The following is a 21,465-nucleotide window of genomic DNA, read 5'->3' as shown; positions in this document are numbered from 1 at the left end:
CATGTGTGCATTCAGACGCCTCGAGATGGGGGCCCCCAGTAGTGCTGCAGTTCGCAGTGCACAATGCACGCTTATTGTTTGGGGCCATGCATCCCAATCCCATGGCTCTTAATGCATTTGTGCCCCCCTTCGTCGCCGGCCATGTAGGGCCCTCGCCAGTAGGACATTTGCTCGCGGATTGCTGCAGTTAATGAGCGCGGGCGCCTTTTTAATCAGTATAACAAAATATGAGCAATTTACCCATTATGGCTGCCTTTTGTTTTTGCTTTCTGTGTGCCAAGGAGTCGCCGTGGAATTCTTGAAGGCGCGCCAGGACATTGAACCCGCGCCGCTGACTCAACAGCGCCAGACATGCGAGCCGGCCAGGATGGACTATTTATGTACTCCGCCAGTCGGCCATTCAGCCATTCAGACATTCAGCCAGCCATTGAGGCGGTTCTGCTCACATGGCAGGGCCGAATATTGGCGTTTATTAAAGTGCGAAAGCCGTAATTGAAGGGTCTGAAACGTTTGGGAAAAATATGAAAGATTGAGCGAAGTAGGGCGCATATAAGCCCTGTTTCGAGGATGAAAGACAATAATAATTATAGGGATTTTTTTAGAATTTAAATAATACACGTTATGTATCAGAACTATTTTATATAACGCCTTGGCAGGAAATATTAAAAAATAAAAGATAAAGCTGTAAGTCAACAAAGATTATGGGGATTTTCCTGGAATTTTTAAAATTTCCAAATATCTCAGTGAATATATTTAATATTAAAAGATAATTGAATATTCAAACTGTTGGCTATGTGACTCATGTGGAGACTATCAGAGGCCTCTAAAATGTCAAAACCATACCACATCATTTTAAAATACTGACTACTTATGTACATCTCATAAGATAACTTCCCCTTATCCCTTTGGTGTTTTATGCTGATAATGTTTTGTAGTTAGACAAATGTGAATCACAATTAAAATAAAAATAAAAATGTTCAAATGTAATTCCTAAGTGTGTTTCTAAGATTAGTACAATGTTTAATAATAAATGTACTGCAAAAACAAAACCTAAAGTTAGAATATTGCTAGGGTATCATTTGGTATTCCTGGCATTTTATCCCTGAAACGGTGTTTAGGTCGAGGTCGTCACGCAGCCCGCATATTGTTTATTTAGTAAGGATATCGAAAGCGATGGATGTCGCCGCTCTTCAGCTGCCCGTTGGATGAGGCGAACATATGCCATATAGAGATAGGTACATATATGCATATGGATATAAGGAGCACTATATATAGCTGCGATATGAGCGGAACTGGGAAGAAAAGAACTGAGTTGGGAAGTCGACTCGGCTCGAGTTGAGTTTCGTTGGGTTGAGTTCGACTGAGTGTCGCCAGCTAGGCGATGCCATGAAGTCAATAAACGCACTCGTACTCCCCATCCATCACCCCCCTTACACACACACACACACTCACGGCCCACTCACACACTCGCCGGATTGTTCGAATACACTCACGCTTATGAGTGGCGTGTAATCAAATAAATGATGAAAATGGAGCCAAGACGAAGCGAAAGATGCCGTACACTGTGGAAAAAGACAGGACTTTATTTGTTGAAAAACGAATGATCTAATGGAAAATAATAGTTTCTAAAATACCTCTTTTGAGTGCCGAAAAGTAGGCAATACTATTATATATTTATGTATGGAAACATATAGTACTTATTCAGTATATGAAATCTATTAGGAACTTAAAATTATAACTTTACTATTACTTATAATGTATTAATCCTTATAATATTTCTAAATATACTTAAAAACTTTAATGTTTTAACGTGTAGTGGGTTTATTCTTCGGATCGTTAGGGTAGGGCCTTGGATAGATGGATGGAAGGAGTGGGGCTGGCGGGTGGCAGGGTCACGGCACTGCACTGCGGTTGCATGCCCCAGCGGAAGTAGTCCGGAAAATGTACAAACACACATAGAAAGTGAAGTGAAGTTAACTTATCTGCACAACCACACACATTTGCATGTCGCCACGCACAAGCGTCTATATAAAACTGTGGATATATCTGTCTGGAGAAGAAGGGCCTCCCGAGATATATATAAGATCCCGCTGCCACTGACACTGAGACAGGGACAGGGACAAAATGAAGACAGAGATAGAAAGAGATAGAGAGAGACAGCCCTAACAAACTGTTGCAAATTTGCTTTCGAGTTTTCGCAAAATTCTAATTGGCACAACTAAGGAAACAGCAAAAGGAAGCGTTGTCATCCGCAGACTTTGGGGACTTTCAACTTCGTGTTTGTATTTGTAATTGCTATTTGCGGCCGGGGTCTTTCTGCCACTCGAGGGTAGTTTTCTAATGAATTCCGCAGAAGAAAGCACAAAGAAGTTTTGGTCAGTGGCATGAACAGGTGTTTCCTGTTCGTCATGGGAAACGAAAGCGATCGAGGCATGTGTATGATTCATTTCCAATTCGAAGAAGACCCCTGCAATTTCTTGAGAGTTCCAAAAACTTTTGAGGCTTGTTTCCAAATATTACCAGCTAAGATAATATACAATGCGTGGTTTTCAAAACTACACTAAAAAGTAAAGAATACTATTTGAACACCATTATATTAGATTTTTAGGAGCACTGGCCATCATTAGTATAAGAGTATTTCGGTTTGATTAAATTCGATAATGTATGATTAATAAAGTCTTTCTTATGCATGGAAAATTTCCAGTAAGAATCCCTGCCATGATGCACAATCCTTATTTACGCAGCCATTTAAGGCAGTTTGCACAATGCAGTTATACGCTTTATTACTCATTTTTAATTGATCCATTGTCGGGCCCACCGAATTCCTTAATATTCATCAAATTCCTCATTTTTCGGAATGCAATTAACGCAGTTACAACTGATGGAAGTCATTCTGGGCATTTTCGTTGATTGTTTTATGGCTTCCTGGTAGGAGGGCCGCCAGTTCCCCGTTCGAAATGCAACCCTCCCCGATCGGTGGCATGACTTTTATGGCACTCTCAAGACAGGGAAGGGCAACCCCGAGCGTCTGACAAAAACAATCGGCCACTTAATAGGCTTATGACAATTCTTGGAGCGCCAGTTGAATGCGCCGAGCGGTAACAGTCATATAGAGGCAGCCAGATCGGATCGTATAATTTTTAAATGCCAACTCCATATGCGATAATCTGAGACAGGAACAGCGAGGGAGTGATTCGAGTCAGATCCAACTTGGTACAGATTAAAATTGCCGCTATTAATTAGCCGGCGACGATCTCCAGTCGCATTAAGTCTCAAGTCAGAGCTGCTGATTCAGTGTTGTTCCGAAAGTCGTGGGGATTTTTAATAAATTGATCCGTACATAAATGTTATTATCCATTACAATAACAGATATTTCCGCTCGAATCGTTGACACGACACCGATGCCCGTTTCATTCGAATAAATTAACATTTTTGTAAGGTAATTTGTCAGCCAATGAGTGCGACCCACTGGCAAATGCCGCTTGACACCTGTAAAATGCGTTAATGAGACCTGCCCAGCTACTTGGACAGCTAACTGAAACGATTCGAGAGTAGGAAATCCCTGAACCCATATTAAGTCAATGACTAACAGCCTTATACCACTTTTTGCGTGTCATGGAAATATAGAAACAATGAAGGCATACGTTCAGTGATGAAATATATATTTAATTTAAAGATCGTGATTCACAGCTTATCAAAACTCACAAAATTAAAAAAATAGGTATTATCAGCCCTACGTGATATTACCTTTTAAAAGGCAACATAAAAGGTATTATACGAAGCTTGGAAATAAAAAAGATAAAGAAAATAACAAAAAAGAGATGAATAAAAATGAAGGACTCATAACCTGATATACTTATAAGATTTAATATATTCCACATTTTTTCTGATTTGCTCTGAGGCATATAGAATCCATTCTAATATTTTTGTGGAATACCTTCTTTTGATTAGAGTAGGTTTCTATGAAACATGCCAATTTTCCACTGACTTTTAACCGAGCACAAATTTAATCCTGTGTGAAGTAAAAGGACCCTGTTAACTGGCGCCCCCTGCTGGCCAGCCATGCAACATGCACATGCATTTACCTGGTGAAAAAGTTTTTATTAAATTTCGCTTTCAATACATAATGCTGTGGGTGGCAGTGCAGTCGCTGCGGGTTTGCTTTCTATTTATTTTTTTAATTGTGTCACGTAGGGACCTATAGAAAAAACCCAGCTGCCTTTTTGGCTTTACTTGCTGGGCAGCCCAGGGAAAAAGGTAAAATAAACTACATCCGATACGTGTTTGTGTGGGTGCTGCCACTAAACACGCATTGAAATGCAAGAAGCGGAAAAATTTTCGAGCCGAGCACAAGAACAAATAATGCCCAATTTGCATTGGCAAAAGAGTGGAATACAAAGGCACCGCTAATACCAAACGGAATTTTATGCACTAAAAAATATGTGCGGAAATAGGGAAAAGGGAGGCCTTTGTGGGATATCCTGATATCAAATATATTTCAAATATGAAAAAAATATATGGATGTATAACAGGTTTTGTTAAAAGAATACTTTGAACTTAGTTATCAAATATTAAATTTTACAGAATTAATTTTTATTGACCAATATCTTATAAAGGAAAAATATCTATATATATCTTATGAAGGAAATAGGGAAAGGGAGGCCTTTGTAGGATATCCTGATATTAGATATATTTAAAATATGAAAATAATATATGAATGTCTAACAGGTTTTGTTAAAAGCGTACTTTGAACTTAGTTATCAAATATTAAATATTACAGAATTAATTTTTATTGACCAATATCTTATAAAGGAAATAGGGAAAGGGAGGCTTTTGTAGGATATCCTGATATTAAATATATTTCAAATATGAAAATAATATATGAATGTATAACAGGTTTTGTTAAAACCGTACTTTGAACTTAGTTATCAAATATTAATAATACAGAATTAATTTTTATTGACCACTATCTTATAAAGGTATTACTCAGAATGTTCTTTAAAGACTATCTTAACTCATCTTTTAAATATTCCATAAATGTTTTCAACATCCTTCATAAATATGAAATACTTTTTTTATATCCTGCTTAGTATTCTGTTGAAGCTTTATGCTCTTAACTTTTTAAACTGTTCGAAAAAAGAGTTAAGACAGTCGTGTTTTTAATATTGCAATCTCAGCACTCTCGACTACCTTACTTCGAAATGAAAACGTGCTCGATTCAGCTAATGCATAAAGAGATACAGGAGTATATAGGAAGCATTTCCAATTATATATATACTTAATTAAACACTGATAACACACAAAAAGTCGCATCCAAAAGGAAACACTCAGCTGGGGCGATAAGCCTGCGAGCAGAAGCATCAACAGAAGCCGTCCGATTTCCATTGTTGTTGTCTTATTCATTAATTTTATGTGCCATTGATTGATTTTTAATGTCATTGGGGGGATGGGAAATTCAGAGGGAGGCAGAGGGAAAATGAGGAGATTGAAGTGTTATCGTCTGGCCGATCCACGCAGCGTATGATTGATGCATTTATGTTGATTTTCTTTCGCTTTCCGCTCATTTTTTCGTTGTCTCACTGCATTTTATGCATCATTATGGCTGCGTACCCAAAAATATGAGACATTTGTTGTGCATACACAATTTCTGACAGTCTGCCCGCCAGCCAGCGCTCCACTCAATCTGCATGCACATTAGCCGATGGAACGCCAACGCGGATACGGATGTGGACGTGGATGTGGATGTGGATGTGGATGAGGATGTGGATGGCGGATGGCGGATGAGGACGCGGACTCCAGTGCGGACATCCGTACGGACGACCAATCTCCTCGTCCAAAAACTTTCAACAACATATCTATATCATATATGTGCGCTGAGCTGTCCCCAATTTTGGTTAGCAGTTTCCATGATTCATGCACACAATATTGTGGGTAGGGAAAAAATTCCTGGTAGATGAAACTATTAACTCATATGTTAACAGAAAGCATATGTGTGCAAAATAGTCTTCAGGTAATAATAATAATGGAGTTGAAGAAACGTGAGGAATGGATATATATTTAATTAAAATAGGGACCAATAAATATAGGCGATTTATATTACAGATTAGAGACTTACGTGTCAAAATAAAAATAAACCGGCTAAAAAAAGCTAATAAAGTAATGGAAAAAACAGAGAGATAACACCTTAACTTAAGATAACCTGGAAGTGTGCCATTATACATGTATGGTAACACACCTTATCTCTTAATATAAAGCTAAAATCCGTATTTCTCTTAACTCCCCCACTATAATAATACCAAAAGAGGGCACCATATGATTTCCTCAATTGACATAAAGATATAAATTTATTTATGTCTTAGCCATTCGTGCATATCACTCAAGTAAGTGCTGAAAAACCGAATAATGCATTATCGGAATTGAACAATCGTTATTGTTATTGTGAGTGCAGAGAGTTCCAGCTTTATCCAGCTTTAGCTTTGCATTTCACTGGAGCACAACCCAAGAAGGATTGAAAGATATATAAAGGGGGAAGCCATAGAGGAGTGCTGAAAGGAGGTAGTAGGATCGTTCCGGACGTCCAGCCATTAGCAGAAACACATGCATCCACACTCAAAATACCGTATGCAGATTTGTTTCCAACGGTCTATAATGGCAGGAAGAATAAAAGCGCGATAAATCCAAGAGGTTGGCGCTGGCAAAGGTGGAAGTGCATAAATAAATGTATATATGTACGTATAGCCCAAGCCAGAAATTCGTTGGCGGAGTTCTAAGAGCGCCACGAAAAAAGCTGCACAAAAGAAAAATATAAACAAAATATAAAGCAATTGGATTGACCCAGATTCATGGCTGCATGCCGTCGGTTCATTCCCTTTATTTTGGATTTGTGCTTGTATTAATTATCACATTTTTGTGCCCCAACGCGCGCTTTTGATTGCAGCAGCAGCACCAGAACGGGGAAAAAATACATACATCAACAATCGGGAACATATAAAAACAATTCATTTTCGATTTATTTATTTTGGCTTGGCTTTATTTGGGGGGATTCGAAATGCCGAGGAGCACGCGAGCTAACGGGAGTTGTTAAGCCCCAGCGAGGGGTATACTCGATAAAGAATTTGCCCAGAAACCAAACGACGGCGGAATGAAAAATCTTTGACATTTTGGCAGAAGGCAGTATGGCAGAGTCTTGATTCCTTGACTTGATTTTAATGATGCACATGATGCCGCAGCTGCTCGGCCTGGCCTTTTCCGGAGAAACATCCAACCAACCAACCACTGACATCCAGCAGGCAGCAACAATGGCAATGACAACGCCTTTTTTGGGCGACATTTGTGCAGCGAGCAGGTTTCCTTTTAAGCGCTGCATGTGCCATCAATTATGCGGCATGTTGCCCGATCTGAGGCTGAGGCCCCAGCTCGAGATCCAGCCGCAGTTACAGCCTCAAAACCCGGCTCCAACTTCAAAGCCAAAGAAGGTACGAAAGGAACATCAAGACTCGTAGGTGTTGCCGTGCGTGTGTCAGAGATTTGTGCACTGAAAGAAAAATAACCAATAATATTTAATGGAAAAATCATTTCGGAACAGTAAACTATATTAAATTCTACCCTAACTATAAATTACTTTGAAATTCCATTACTCAGGAGTCAAAATGATCTTATATTTTAAAAATTTTAACCATAAGATCAAAAATGATCACAAATTATAGAACGAACATAGAATATCCCATTCTAAACTCTTATAAAATTCTTCTATTACTTTAAATTATTTAGAAATTCCATCACTCAGGAGTCAAAATGCTCTTCCTTCCTAAATAGAAATTGAGAAATCTGAAGATCATTTAAGATCACAAACTTCAGAAAGAGTACATATATAACGTCACAATAATGTATCACTTACATAGTTATACATTATTATGCATCCGAAGATTTAATAATCTAAGATCTCAAATTACGGAAAGAACAATGAGTATACATACATAAAGTTGTAATATTGTTTCAAGCAATGATTTATTATAATGCAATCGAAATTTAAAAGATGTTATATGTAGGGAAAGGCAACATTTCAGGATTTGATTAGCTTTGAGTCATTACTCTTAATTTTTTTTATTCACTGATATTTTTGGCAGTGTGATTTGTCTGCTTACCTGTTTGCCACCAATAATAATGTAAGCCCTGTCTTCTGAGTCAGCGACATTCCCTCGGAGCTCTTTCCCAGCTTCACCTCATCTTTGTCTCAGAGTGCACAAATATTGACCAACTCATTTGGCCGTTCGGGGGTTTTATTTTTCCGCTTAGCCACCTAAATTTGCTACACTCATCAGCGACTCAACTCAGCTAATTTCATCAAACGGTAGTCGGGAAACGGGTTTTCGAAGTGCCACAAAAATATGTATATATGCAGCGAGATGCTGGCGATGGTAATCCAACTAGGCTGTTCAAAATAATGGCAGCTTGCAGCAGGTTTCTGGATTTATTTATATAAGACTAACATATACTAGACCTGGCGCCAAACAACCAGTAGCATTGCAAGAGATAGTATCTTGCTTTAGAAATATTAAATGGACTTCGTATTGCAGCAAGAGATTTATCCAAAAGAGATCATATTACGCGAATGGAAAAATGTCAGGGATGACTGATTGAAAATGTTGTAAAGAAATCAATGACATACCATATTTCATTATAATATTATATATATTTGTAATTTATTATAAATTTTACATTCATATTTAGTTTTCGTATTGGAGCAAGACATTTATCCAAAGGAGATCATATTACGCGATTGGAAATAATGTCAGGGATGAGTGATTGAGAAGTTGTAAGGAAATGAGTGACAAGCCATATTTCATTATAATATTATATATATTTGTAATTCATTATAAATTTAACATTCATATTTATTTTTATAAACTTTTTTTATGGCTATGAGTCAGTAGATATTTTTTATAACGTCCCACATAACCATCCTTTGATTCCAGCACTTTAAGATCTCTGCTTCTTTTGAATGTTCACCAACTTATGACTGTTGTTTGAGCTGCTGCCACTGACCAAGGGAATAAAGTTGGTTAAAATACGGCACCCCCAATTGAATTATTAAGCGAATTTATGCACTATCCCCTGAAAGCAGAAAGCTGACTCTAAACCACGGGAGGTGGAGATATCCGACAATATATCACCGACCATATCGAGTTGCCGCCGCATTTATGTGCCCGTCTGCAAATGGTCTTAATGTCACAAGTGAAAACCTTTTAGCCAGTCGGGTTGTGGTGACTTTGCATACGAGTATAATTGGCCAGCCATATGCTGCAGCTATTCCAGATTTCAGATACCAGATTCCATATTCGAGATCTCGGATCTCAAGGCGTTGCATGTCCACACATCGATTTCTGTTTATTTAACTGTCGTGCAAAGTCATTGAACGCAAACTTGGGTGCTTTGTTTTTGTGAGCGGAACAGAGCGCCAGAGTGCGTTGATATAAATAATGATTTATTTGTTTATTGCAAACTGATCTCGGACACAAAGCGTAGTTAATCAAGAGTGCAGTTCGCCTTGCCATTTCCATTCTCATTTCCATTTTCCCATCTTTGCTATTAACGCCCCCCTCTTCGGGGGATCGGACCCATTGTCTGGGGTGATTGAGGGCGGGCCACATAGCTATGGGTATGGATTGATTGGGAACGGAACAGAATGATTGAGGTTTGGGGGTTTGGGGCGCCTTTGATGACTTGTTGCTCGGGCGCGGCGACAAAGTAAACGCTCGAGCCTGGGGAACCTGGCGGCTGGCTGCCAAGTGCCGAGTATCTCATCACTTTCCCATAAACTCTGGGCCCCAGATGGGGCTGCCAGTCAGCCGTGGGCGGGGATATTGCAATTTACGTCCTGTGGTCTAATTAAAGTGCAAGCACAAACACAAACACCACCGCCAACTCAACTTGTGGCAGGTTGAAAGACGGACCACGAGCCATTCGAGCCATTCGCCAGGCGCATTGAACGTTGCGTGTTTGCAGCTTTGCGGTAAGTTCATTTGATGGACTACACTGCGAATAAAATGTGGGTTATAGAAAAAAAAATACTGTTTAAAAATTAATTATTGGTTATATAACAAAACAGTATGAGATCTCTGAGGAACTACATATTAGGGTGTCTTTAATGTTGTCTTTAGAATAACTAACTCATATAAAAACCATTAAAATTATTTTTTGTGGTGTAAGGGACGTACATTTTTAAAATACAGTTTTCAGAATGTAATAAAATATTCGAAGTTAGTTTTTTAATGTCAAAGATTATTATGATCATATGACACATGTTTAAGTTCTGACTTAATAACTATATTATCTTTAGAATAACTAACTCATATAAGAACCATTAAAATTATTTTTGTGGTGTAAGGCATGTACATTTTTAAAATACAATTTTCAAAATGTAATAAAATATTCGAAGTTAGTTTTTTAACGCCAAAGATAATTATGATCATATGACACATGTTTAAGTTCTGACTAAATAACTATATATAGGCATTAAATATCCTATCTTTAGCTCGCTATGACTCTTAAATAACATGATATTATTAGCAACCAAAAAGTTTGTTGAATTTTAAGCAAGTGTCTTAGGGCTTTTAGGAAATTGAACTAGATTGCTGGCCTTATTAACTACCAATTTCTTTCGGTGTACTGACGACTATAGAGCCAACAAAGCAACTTTCAATAATATAGTATCCAACCCTATCTCTCTGCTCTCTTCTTTGGCTTCGTTGCTTTTCTTATCCCACATTAATCAATGTTGATTTCAATTAATTTAACCATCTCTTCACTTTGTCCAGCCTTTTGAAGGAGCGTGTGGGTGGGTGGTTGAGTATGTGTTTTTTCTTTATTATTAAATGTTTGCAATGGTGGGCGTGGTCATCACTCGAGCCGCTAGCTGGCACATCCTTTTTATTAAAATTCGCAGTCTATAAATTGCCAAGGAGCTGCAGTGGGTTGGATGGCCGTGGGATTGGATGGGATGGGGAAATGGGGTATGACTCGCGCACATGTTCCGAAAGACGTGTGTGTATCCAAGACTTTTATGAGACAGCAACAGGAAATGCATGGGAATGCTCTGGGCAGGGCCCCCAAAAGTGGGAACGTGTGTTTCTTTAAATGGAGCAGGTCAACCGAAGAATGTGGAAGAATGCGTAGGGGACCGAAAATAAAAGTCCAATTTTGCATACCAAATACACGCCCCAAGAATTATATCAAGAGAACTTATATAGAGGTTGAGTAATTATTATAAAATACCAGATTGTATAATAAATAAACATATAATACACATATATGCACTCACAAAGAAAAGGGAATGGCATTTAAACGAGATTTCATAGCAGTAAAAAACATAACTTTTAATTCCCTTTCCCAAGTAAACCCAATAAATCCATTAATATGATTGATTTAGGAACCATTTCACACACTCACTTGCAGTAAATTTGTTTGTGGCCAGGACCTGTTGTCCTGCCGACACATTTAAGTCCATTTCCGTGCGACTTGGCCTCGATTTCATGCTCTTTGTGGTTTCACCATCTCCAGTTTCCTGCTCTATCTGATTTTCCTTTCGCCATGGCGCATTTCCCAGAATTTGCGGCAGGATCTGAGGCAGTGTCCTTCTTGGCAGGCACCGAGTGCATATGATTCGGGGGAGTGCGGAGGGGGCTTAGATGGATGCGCTCGTTTGTTGCAGTCGCCTGTCATTTTTATAGGTTTGTTTGCCTGCCGATCCGGCGACATTTGTAGGTGCCTTTTATTAGCCACTGTCGCATGTGGGGCAGAGAGTTATGGCCAGCATATGAACCATTATGATTTGTTTTTGCGGTTTCCAACGTTCCAGCATGGAGTTCTAAAATCTGAGATTTTTCCAATCCCATAACCTATAATATTTAGAGATTAGTAACAGTAGAATGATATGTGAAATCATGTCTTAAGCATCTGTTAAATAGTTAAACATTTTATGTAAAAAACATAATTGGATCAAATCACATCCAATTTATTATCAAGTTTCGATGGAAATTGAATTTTTAAAATGACTTTATATATAATCCTAAGTCTTTTGAAGTATTTAAAGTATTCTTCTTATAATTTCAGTTTCAATACCTTACCTCAAGTGTGATTTAAATTAATTTTCCTCCTTGACCCTTCTACACATTCCTTAATTATGCCCCTTCCCCATCAACAGAACAAACTCTCGCCCCGAAATTAATTAAATCAGGCGCCCGATAAGCCCTTTATTTTTATTTCTGTGCGACCCGCCCTCGTATAATTATAAGCCAATAAAATAATAAACATATCGCCTCGTTCATCGTTCAATTTACTTTCACACTTTCACCGAGAAGTTTTCCTTGTGACACGCCAACTTAACTAAATTATGCCCCACAATTATTGGATGGAAGCGGGGGAAAAGCCATATACACTCTACCCTCTGGACCCCGCCTTTCGCACTTTTCTCAATTGTTTTTTCGATATTGCTTTTCGTTATTATATTTTGATAACATGATTTTGTTTACACGACAAATACTCACGTAGCAATGTTTTACTATTATTGTTTCTGATACGATGCTCTCACCTCTTTTCCCTCGGCTTTTTCCACTCCACTGGCGCTTTTCTATTAGTCAGAATCATGGCTTGGCCACGTACGTAAACCCCGCTGCCATTTCCCCGCATTTCCCGCCCGATTTTCCAGCACGTAGCCCGGGCCACAAATTTCCCATTAAAAACGCAAAAGGCCAATGCATAAATGATTGATACCAAAAGGGGGGCGGGGCAATACGTTGTTTAAAAGCGCTGATGGGGTTGGCGGTGGGGGGTCAAATGTGAGCACTTCCGTCGCTCGAAGACTTGAGCAATTCATTCACATACCCATCCATTCATAACTACGAATTATAGTTTATTGTCGTCGTAAAATGCTCGGCTCTCTGCCATTTGGCACACCTTTCCCCAGAACTGTTTACAGTCCGCAAAGCCTTCGATTAGCCAAATTGACTAGTTGAGTTCGCTGGAAAGGAACGCAGGCTCTACCAATTGAATACCCTCCATTATCCGGACTCCTCCATGGACAAGTCTTCCATTCATTAAGAAACTCGAAGCGTCTGCAGTTGTCTCCGCTGGCCAGACATTCGGCTTCCGCTGTGTGCCACATTATTCTTATCCCCACCCGCAAATGGTACAGGCAGGATTGCCTAAAGCATACACAGCTTGTGGTTCCCAAAAACATAATATTCCATTATGATGTTCTATGGTGGTTAAATTTTATGTTTTTAAGATGATGATGGTTAAAATTTATGTTTTTAAGATTAATTTTATTTTGATATAAATGGTACTGGACTAGAATCTTAAATATAATATTATTAAAAGGTTTTTAAAAGATCCTTCATTATTATCGTAACTAATTGTTTATTATTTAAAGTACAGTTTTCATTAAAGGATTTAAAATGTTTATTTAAAAAAATTTCAATTTATTGGTAACATGGTTATACATTGGTTATACAAAATTTTGTTATAAATAAGTTATAATAATATAAGATATAAGCATTATAATAATATTTAGTTTTTGAGATTGATATATTTTTTTCAAGATAAAGTAAGGTTATATAAAAGTGAGATATAGGTACGACATTGTAAAAGTTTTTGGAACCCCTGATAGTGCGAGCCTATGGAGTTTGAGGATTAAGTTATAATAATATAAGATATAAGCATTATAATAAATCTTAGTTTTTGAGATTGATATATTTTTTTCAAGATAAAGTAAGGTTATATAAAAGTGAGATATAATTACGACATTGGATATAAAGTTTTTGGAACGCCTGATAGTGCGAGCCCATGGAGTTTGAGGATTAAGTTATAGTAATATAAGATATAAGCATTATAATAAATCTTAGTTTTTGAGATTGATATATTTTTTTCAAGATAAAGTAAGGTTATATAAAAGTGAGATATAATTACGATATTGGATATAAAGTTTTTGGATCCCATGATATGGAGTTTATGGAGCTTAAGGATTGAGTAACAGATACTAATAAAATATAATACATTTTGGGCAACTATAGGTAAGTTTGTCTTATTGAATGGCGACAGTACTTGGATTTCTCCTTTGCATTTCAGCATACATATATTAATTGATATTGTTTTCGTGTAGTTGAGAAGTGAAGGGGGGTTACTAGGGGGGTGACAAAGACAGTGGCGGAGACAGAGAGCTCTCATACATAGCTGTGGGGGATCGTTATGTGAATTTCAATTCGCCAGTGTGGGCTTTCTTACGTTACCCGGCGTTACGTATGGCCGGTGACGCGTTCCGAGCAACGTGACAACGGAACCCATTGAGGGAGGGTCTAAGCCAACTTTTTTTGTGACGCACATTTGGCTGGAATCAGTGCTAACCGGGGGTCAGGAGCTGGTTTATGCTGCACCTGCCGCAAGCCCAGCGCTGGGTTTATTTCCATTGCTTCTCCTGGGTCCTTTATTGCGGACCCGATGCACTTGCATCGCTGCGGGAGTTACGTAAAAAAAATAATAAACAAAATTGCAGAAGCATACGAAATGCAGCCATTCCGACCAAGAAAGTTTCCTTCTGGCTTAAACTACAACATGTGGTTACTTTAGTGTGACTTTTGTGGCCTTTTAAATGCCGCATTCGGGGCGAAAGTCACAAAAGTGGAATCAAATCTGTTTACTTTTATGCTCCTTTGAGGGCAAACAATTAAAAGCAGAATGTTTTTGATCTAGAAAGTAGTAGAGCAATCACATTTTCTTCGCCTTAAGTTAAGTTCTTTAAAGCCCAGTTAGTTGGAACCCAAATCAAACCTGATTTCTGCATTTATATGCAACGCACATAGCTACTTTTCAGCACCTAAACACGATGTAGATGGGCCATTCATCATTCGAAATAAATCCCAACTAATCGCCACACATCACGTTGCCTCTATAAGAATGCCAATACCCATTTACCCGCAACTTTTGGCTAACGATTCTTTTCATGAAATTTGCAAATCGTTTGGCCATTCAAAAGTTTGTATTCCACGCAATTTTTTAAGCGACTGACAATAGCAAGTGAGTCGAAAATCGAAAAGTTCCGTGGCGGGGGGTATGGAAAAACGTGGTGCGAGTGTGACAATTTTCTCATATGTGGGGGAAAATGAAAGAGAAAATTTAATTTGCAGGTCACGTAATTTGCTGGTGTATGTGTCAAGTTTGCTCGGCGTGCCAGTGTGTGCGTTAGTTAATAAATATGCGCGCACGCGATGTAAAAATATGTAAATCCAGAGGCAACTCACATATGGCCACCGAATCGAGTCAATATTCGAGTTGGGTTCTATTTGTTTTCTGTTTTTTTGTACTCCCACTTTACAGTTATGACCCAGAATACATGCAAACTTTGGGTCTGTACGAAATTCCCTAGGGAATACGGCCATTCGATGGGGGAAATAAGAGTCCAAATAACGTAATCCCAAAGATAAACTTGAAAGCGTGTATGGCCTGGTTAAATATTAAGTTAAGATCATGCCTTTGAAAGACTTTTAAGATATCTTAGGAGCTTCAAATATGAATATGACATTCTATCCTAACAAAAGGTGACATATGAAACAAAGTATTATAATAATAAATATGTAGTCTATATAACCTTATTATAATAATAGATATGAAGAGACTGCAACAGTTTATATAACTTTTAAGCAGTATTAACAATCCTATATACTTATATAAGGTTTGTTTTAGGTATACTTTAAGTCTTAGATATATATAGATACCAAAATACTTGACAAACTCCAGATAAATGATAAAGTATACCTAAATTCCCCAGGGAATACGGCCATTCGATGGGGGAAGTATGAGTCCAAATAACGTAATCCCAAAGATAGACTTGAAAGCGTGAATGGCCTTTAAAAGACTTTTAAGATATCTTAGGAGCTTTAAATATGAACATGACATTCTATCCTAACAAAATGGGGCATAAAAAACATAAAGTGTTATAATAATACATATATAGTCAATATAACTCTATTATAATATTAGATATGTAGAGACTGCAACCGTTTATATAACTTTTAAGCAGTAATAACAATCCTATATATTTATATTAGGTTTGTTTTAGGTATATCTTAAATCTTAGATATATATAGATCCCAAAGTACTTGACAAACTCCATAGATAAATGATAAAGTATACCTAAATTCCCTAGGGAATACGGCCATTCGATGGGGGAAGTATGAGTCCAAATAACGTAATCCCAAAAATAAACTTGAAAGCGTATATGGTCTGGTTAAATATCAAGTTAAGAGCTTTATATATGAATATGACATTCTATCCTAATAAAATGTGGAATATATAGTATAATAAATATGTAGTCTATATAACTCTATTGTAATATTAGATATGTAGAGACTGCAACAGTTTATATAACTCTTAAGCAGTAATAACAATTCTAAATACTTTTATTAGGTGTGTTTTAAGTATATCTTAAATCTTAGATATATATAGTTCCCAAAATACTTGACAAACTCCATAGATAACTGATAAAACATACCTAAATGTAAGCAATGACTTTAAGTGGCCCTCGAAGGCAGCTTTATGATTGCGGCCAGGAGATATGGAAATGGCTTAAAATGGCTGCCAAGCTTTCTTCCTTCAAGCACTTCTCCATCAACGTTTCCTTGCACTTTTTTCTGTGGCATACTTTTTGGGTTATTAATGTTAAAGTTTTTGTTGCTGTTTATGTTTTGTTGTTGCCGCCCGCCGCCCTATCTGGCGTTGCTTTTATCATTAACTTTATGCAAAAAGTTTTGGTTCTGGTCCTTTCGTTTTTTTTTGGGACTGGTTTTTTTCCGTTGTTGATGCTGGCAGTCAGGCAGTCAGGCAGGCAGCATCATTTGCAAAACGACAAATAGTTTGGCTCACCAAACTGGCCATATGGCAGGGCAGGGCAGGGCAGGGCAGACAGGGCCATTGTTGCGATACCCGTTCCTTTGGCACACTTCCCTAATGTATCTATCCATCTCTCCTTGCAGTACAATTACCTCATGCAGTTTGATTACCTGCCCAAGTCGAGCCTGGATTCGGGTAATCTTCTCTCCGACGTGAAGCTGACACAAGCAATCGAGAATCTCCAGGTAAGGGCCATTCTGATACCCATTCCCATTCCGCGCCACCCGGCACCCCAGTCTCCCCCCGCATCCATTATGCACAATTTCACAACTAACATTACCGTCTGCAGACTTTTGGCAACATTCCAGTTACGGGCGAAATCGACGCGGCAACGGCCCGGCTAATACAGAAGCCCCGATGCGGCGTGGGCGACGACCAGTCGGCCAATAGCTTCTCGCCAGATAATCTCTATCACGACATCGGCCACGGTGTGCGGGTGCGGCGCTACGTTCTACAGGGACCCAAGTGGTCGAGGACGGATCTTACGTGGAGGTAAGTCACCCTATTGCTGGTTAATGGAATCGGAACAGGATAGAATTATATATTATATTATATTGTTATTATTATATTATATTACATTATATATATTATATAATGAAATGAACCAAGCATCGGGTTACAAAGACGTTTTCCCCTATGATCAGACTGTAAAACCTTATGGATATTTGACTGTCTCAAGTACACCCAAAAAAAAACATGCGTTAGTCCATGATTACTTAACATTTTCCCAATTTTCATGTATATAGTTGATATATTTTTTGGTCATCAAATGGTATTACACAATTAAAATAGTAGAGCAATCATTAAACAAGTTTTCATGTATTTTCTTGATTTATTTTTGGGGAAGTTAGTAGTACCATTGCAACTTAAATCACATTATTCAAAATTTTATATTTTTCTCTTGAATATCAGTGTTTCAAAAAGTAAAAAAGTATTATTGAAGGAATTATTAATATAAATATTAAAAATACTAAAATATTCTCGGAATTACCATTGTACAAAAGTTTTAAGAATTACATTTTTTGTTTTCACTTAGTTCTTTTAGTTCTATGGTGATAATAGATTTTTTCAGCTTCCTAAAACTATTCTATAGTTAAAAGCATTTAAAATTTAAAAAAATAAAAAAGATAAAAAATATTTTAAGGCAAAAAATACTTATTGGTTGCTTCTGTCTTTTTAAATGTTTGCTTAATCATGAGTTCATATACCTTGGCTATACACGGAAACCATCATTGATGTAGACTACCAATTGCGAGCTTAAGATATTGATATCATCTCCTGAATTTTTCCTAATTAAAAAGGTTTCTTAACCTTGCAGATTTCGAGGGGGTTTTATGCACTCTCGATTCACCTCGGAAAACCCCTCATGGTGCCTTTCCCTGGGAAACCCCAAGCCACCCATCGACTGACACTCCCTTTCGCCTCGCCCCCTGCGGATGTTCATTTCAATTAAACTGCATGCAGTTCATTAATTTTGCAGCGTTCATTTAGATGCGAATTTATAATTTTACAAGGAGCTGCTGCTTCTGACATTCTTGGTCCTGCTCCCGGTTTTTGCCCGGTTGTCCTGTGCATACGCGCTGTCAATTAATTCAAAACTCAAACGTTGCGTAGCTTGTTAATTTTTATTACGGCCATTGCACTCGCCCCCAGAATGGTATTGCATAATTTTGGTGCCTGGTCAGGGCTTGTTTTTATTTTTATGCAAAACAATTCAGTGCTTTCCGGGGTCGAGCTTAGTTGGCTGCTGTTTTGTTCCCAAGATGACCCGCTGTTCGGGAAAAACTTAAAAGGGGGGGAGGTGGACTGCTTTTCATTAAACACTTTGCGCCAAATTGAATTTTACGATGAGCTGAAACGAAGGCGCTCTGATTGCAGCTGTCACTTTTAGTGTTGTGTTTGATTTTTAATGCGCAGCTGCATAATTGCGCTTGAAATATTAAACTTGAAGCAGGGGAGGAGAGTCTATCTCATTAGGAAATTTTCCAATTAAATTTGCATAGCTTCGAGGAGTTGGTCTTTCGCCAGCGAGTTGCATACTTTCGGGCTGAGCTGCCAGAGTTGAAAGCTCATCGCAGCCACATTGCACATACGCCATGGTGGCCCTGCCCCTTTAAACTGCTGCTGCGTTCGGTTCATTGGGGTTCATGCAGCGATAGCTATTTAATTATTTCTTGTGTCGTCTACCCTTAATTGGCCATTAAGTGGCAAGCGACCAAAAGGGGCAGAAACGGCAGGACAATATTGCGACTAAATTAAAGCATTACGCAGCATCCAGAATCGTGAGGACTGCCGGATCCCCCGGTTTCCCGGATCACAGCGGTGGCTGTTCGCTTCAAATTGACTTTACATGAAATATACATATCCCGATGAGGTGGTTCCCCCCTCAAGCGATGGGATATCAATATGTATTGACCTGCTTTTGGCCTAGCTGCATGTGTTCTCCTTAATTGCTGCACAAAGCGAAAACGAGGCGACGAAATGGAAAGGGAGATGGTGTGTTGTGTTGGCAAGTGTTTTTCCATTTCCGCTCAGCATGGAAATTGTGGGACGGAAGTCGTTCTTAGCAGTTTTGTACTCATTTTGTTTTCACCGCATTTTCGCGAAAACACACAATGACAACATCCTGCCACAAAGTTGTCGCCATCTCAGAATTCCTTAAGATATTAACTGTTGGCTGCACAGGGAGAAAATATTGGAACTGCCACTTTTGGCATAAAAAAGGTGCATAAACGGATTTATAAAAGTTTTTTGTCAATAGTTTATTACTAGAAAATATATTTTGTGTATAATTTTGATCCTTTAACTAAATAAAGAGGTTTATTTTCAGGATCATAAAGTTTATGAAGTGAACACTTTAGGAAACATCAATATTTTGTTTGAAGAAGTAAATAAATTAATATAAAGACGACATTCTTGATAGAAATCCCAAAATTTACAAGTTTTCCAATAATTATTTTGATTATATGTACACTGGTATCGTTGATAATAATCAATTATATTTGATATTTATTTCAAATCAGTTTCTTGACACATTTAGCTTTCAGTGCAGCCACAAATCAAGTGACAGTAGCAGCTTCAGCTTCAGCGGAAGTGACCAAAAACTTGCACTTTGCTCAAATGTTTAAACCAAATTGGCAATTGTCCTGCAGGAGAATAGGGGGAGAGTCCTTGTTTGGCAATGGCAATGCTCGTAATGTGGCATTTACTTGGCTGGAAATGAAGCTTTCACACTCTGCCCATTGTGGAGTGTTGACTCACTTTTCCTCTAACTTAAATCTGTCTTAATTAAGTCGGTTATGCAGTCGAGCTTGTCGCCCAGAGTCAACTTGTCAAATGGCCATTGAGTGAAGCAAAAAAATGCTTTTTCTTCATTCACTCCGTTTTAAGCTACCATTTTTCATTTTCCATTTCTCTCTTAATGCATCGGCAAACAATTGTCCAAGCTTGGGAAAGTGTCAATAAAAGGCGAACTAGTCGTTGCACCTGTTGCTTTTCCCCATTTACCTTTTGTTCTAGCTTAAAGTGTACTTCATTCATTTCAATTTTTTTGTTTTTTGTTAGAAAGCCTGGCAAAATTGTTTGGAAAAATTCTTGGAATATTGCAAAGGGAAAGTTTGCCCGAGCTGTGCAAAATTTTTTTTTTGCCTAATTGTTGGGTGTTTTATGTTGGCCAGTTTGTTTCCACAGCTTTCTCTCTATTAGCAGCAACAATGTGGTTGGTCAAGAACTGGCCATTAATTGCTCCTTTTTGTGGCATTAATAAACCGCAGCGAATGTGCATTGCGCACTGGCTGGGCATTTGTTAGATTTTTAACAACATTAATAAAGTGCACGCTGAAGTCAGTGGAGCAAGGAGCAAAGGATCTCAGGGAGTCCTTAACACGCACATTCTTGCGTTTGCGTTTATGCTTATTAGCGTGCATGCGAGCCATTAATACGGTGCACTGAAAGAAAAGTGGAATACGAAATGGGGGACGGGCACGTGGCCCAACCTTTTAGCTGCTGCCGCATAAAGAGGCGACGTGGACGGATGCCTTGTGGCAAACGTCATAAAAACTTTGCGCCACTCGGCAAAATATCGAGGAGACAAGGACCTGCCCAAAAGCGCCATCTTGTTGTCCATGTTACAATGATAAAAAGTAATTTTATGACGGCCACTCACACGCCCACAAAAGAAAAGGACCGGATCCTTGGACCAGAATGCAGCTCCACCTCGAGTTGCACTCATTGTGTCCTTGGCCCGTTTGGTGTGCCAGCTCCTGATGGCAAAGCTTTTAACCAAAGGACGTAACCGGAAACTCGCAGGAAAACTCCTGATCAAGCTGGGATCAAAACGTAGTGTAGGATTTTTTTGTGGCAAATGTTTCTAACACTTTTTCTCTTTAAACTTGAAACTTAAATTTTTTCCAATTTAATTATAGGTATTCTTACTACTTTTTTAAAAATATAGGGTTGCATCACAAATCGTTTTATACATCATTATCATTTTAGGTGTCTAAAAGTATGCAATAAATAAATGAA

At 38.3% G+C, this 21,465-nt stretch overlaps 1 protein-coding gene across 1 annotated transcript in view; it reads left to right on the top strand.

The window, feature by feature from the left end:
• Nucleotides 1-21,465, top strand: part of LOC119550137 (matrix metalloproteinase-2) — an 85,059-nt gene that overhangs the window by 2,688 nt on the left and 60,906 nt on the right. The window contains exons 2-3 of the mRNA XM_037858637.1: nt 17,025-17,126; nt 17,231-17,433. Coding sequence (XP_037714565.1) covers nt 17,025-17,126; nt 17,231-17,433 — 305 coding nt within the window. The remainder of the gene's footprint in view (nt 1-17,024; nt 17,127-17,230; nt 17,434-21,465) is intronic.

The sequence above is a fragment of the Drosophila subpulchrella genome, chromosome 2R (genome assembly GCF_014743375.2).
Source record: "Drosophila subpulchrella strain 33 F10 #4 breed RU33 chromosome 2R, RU_Dsub_v1.1 Primary Assembly, whole genome shotgun sequence".
Lineage (NCBI taxonomy): Eukaryota > Metazoa > Arthropoda > Insecta > Diptera > Drosophilidae > Drosophila > Drosophila subpulchrella.
This window is presented reverse-complemented; position numbering and strand designations above follow the sequence as displayed.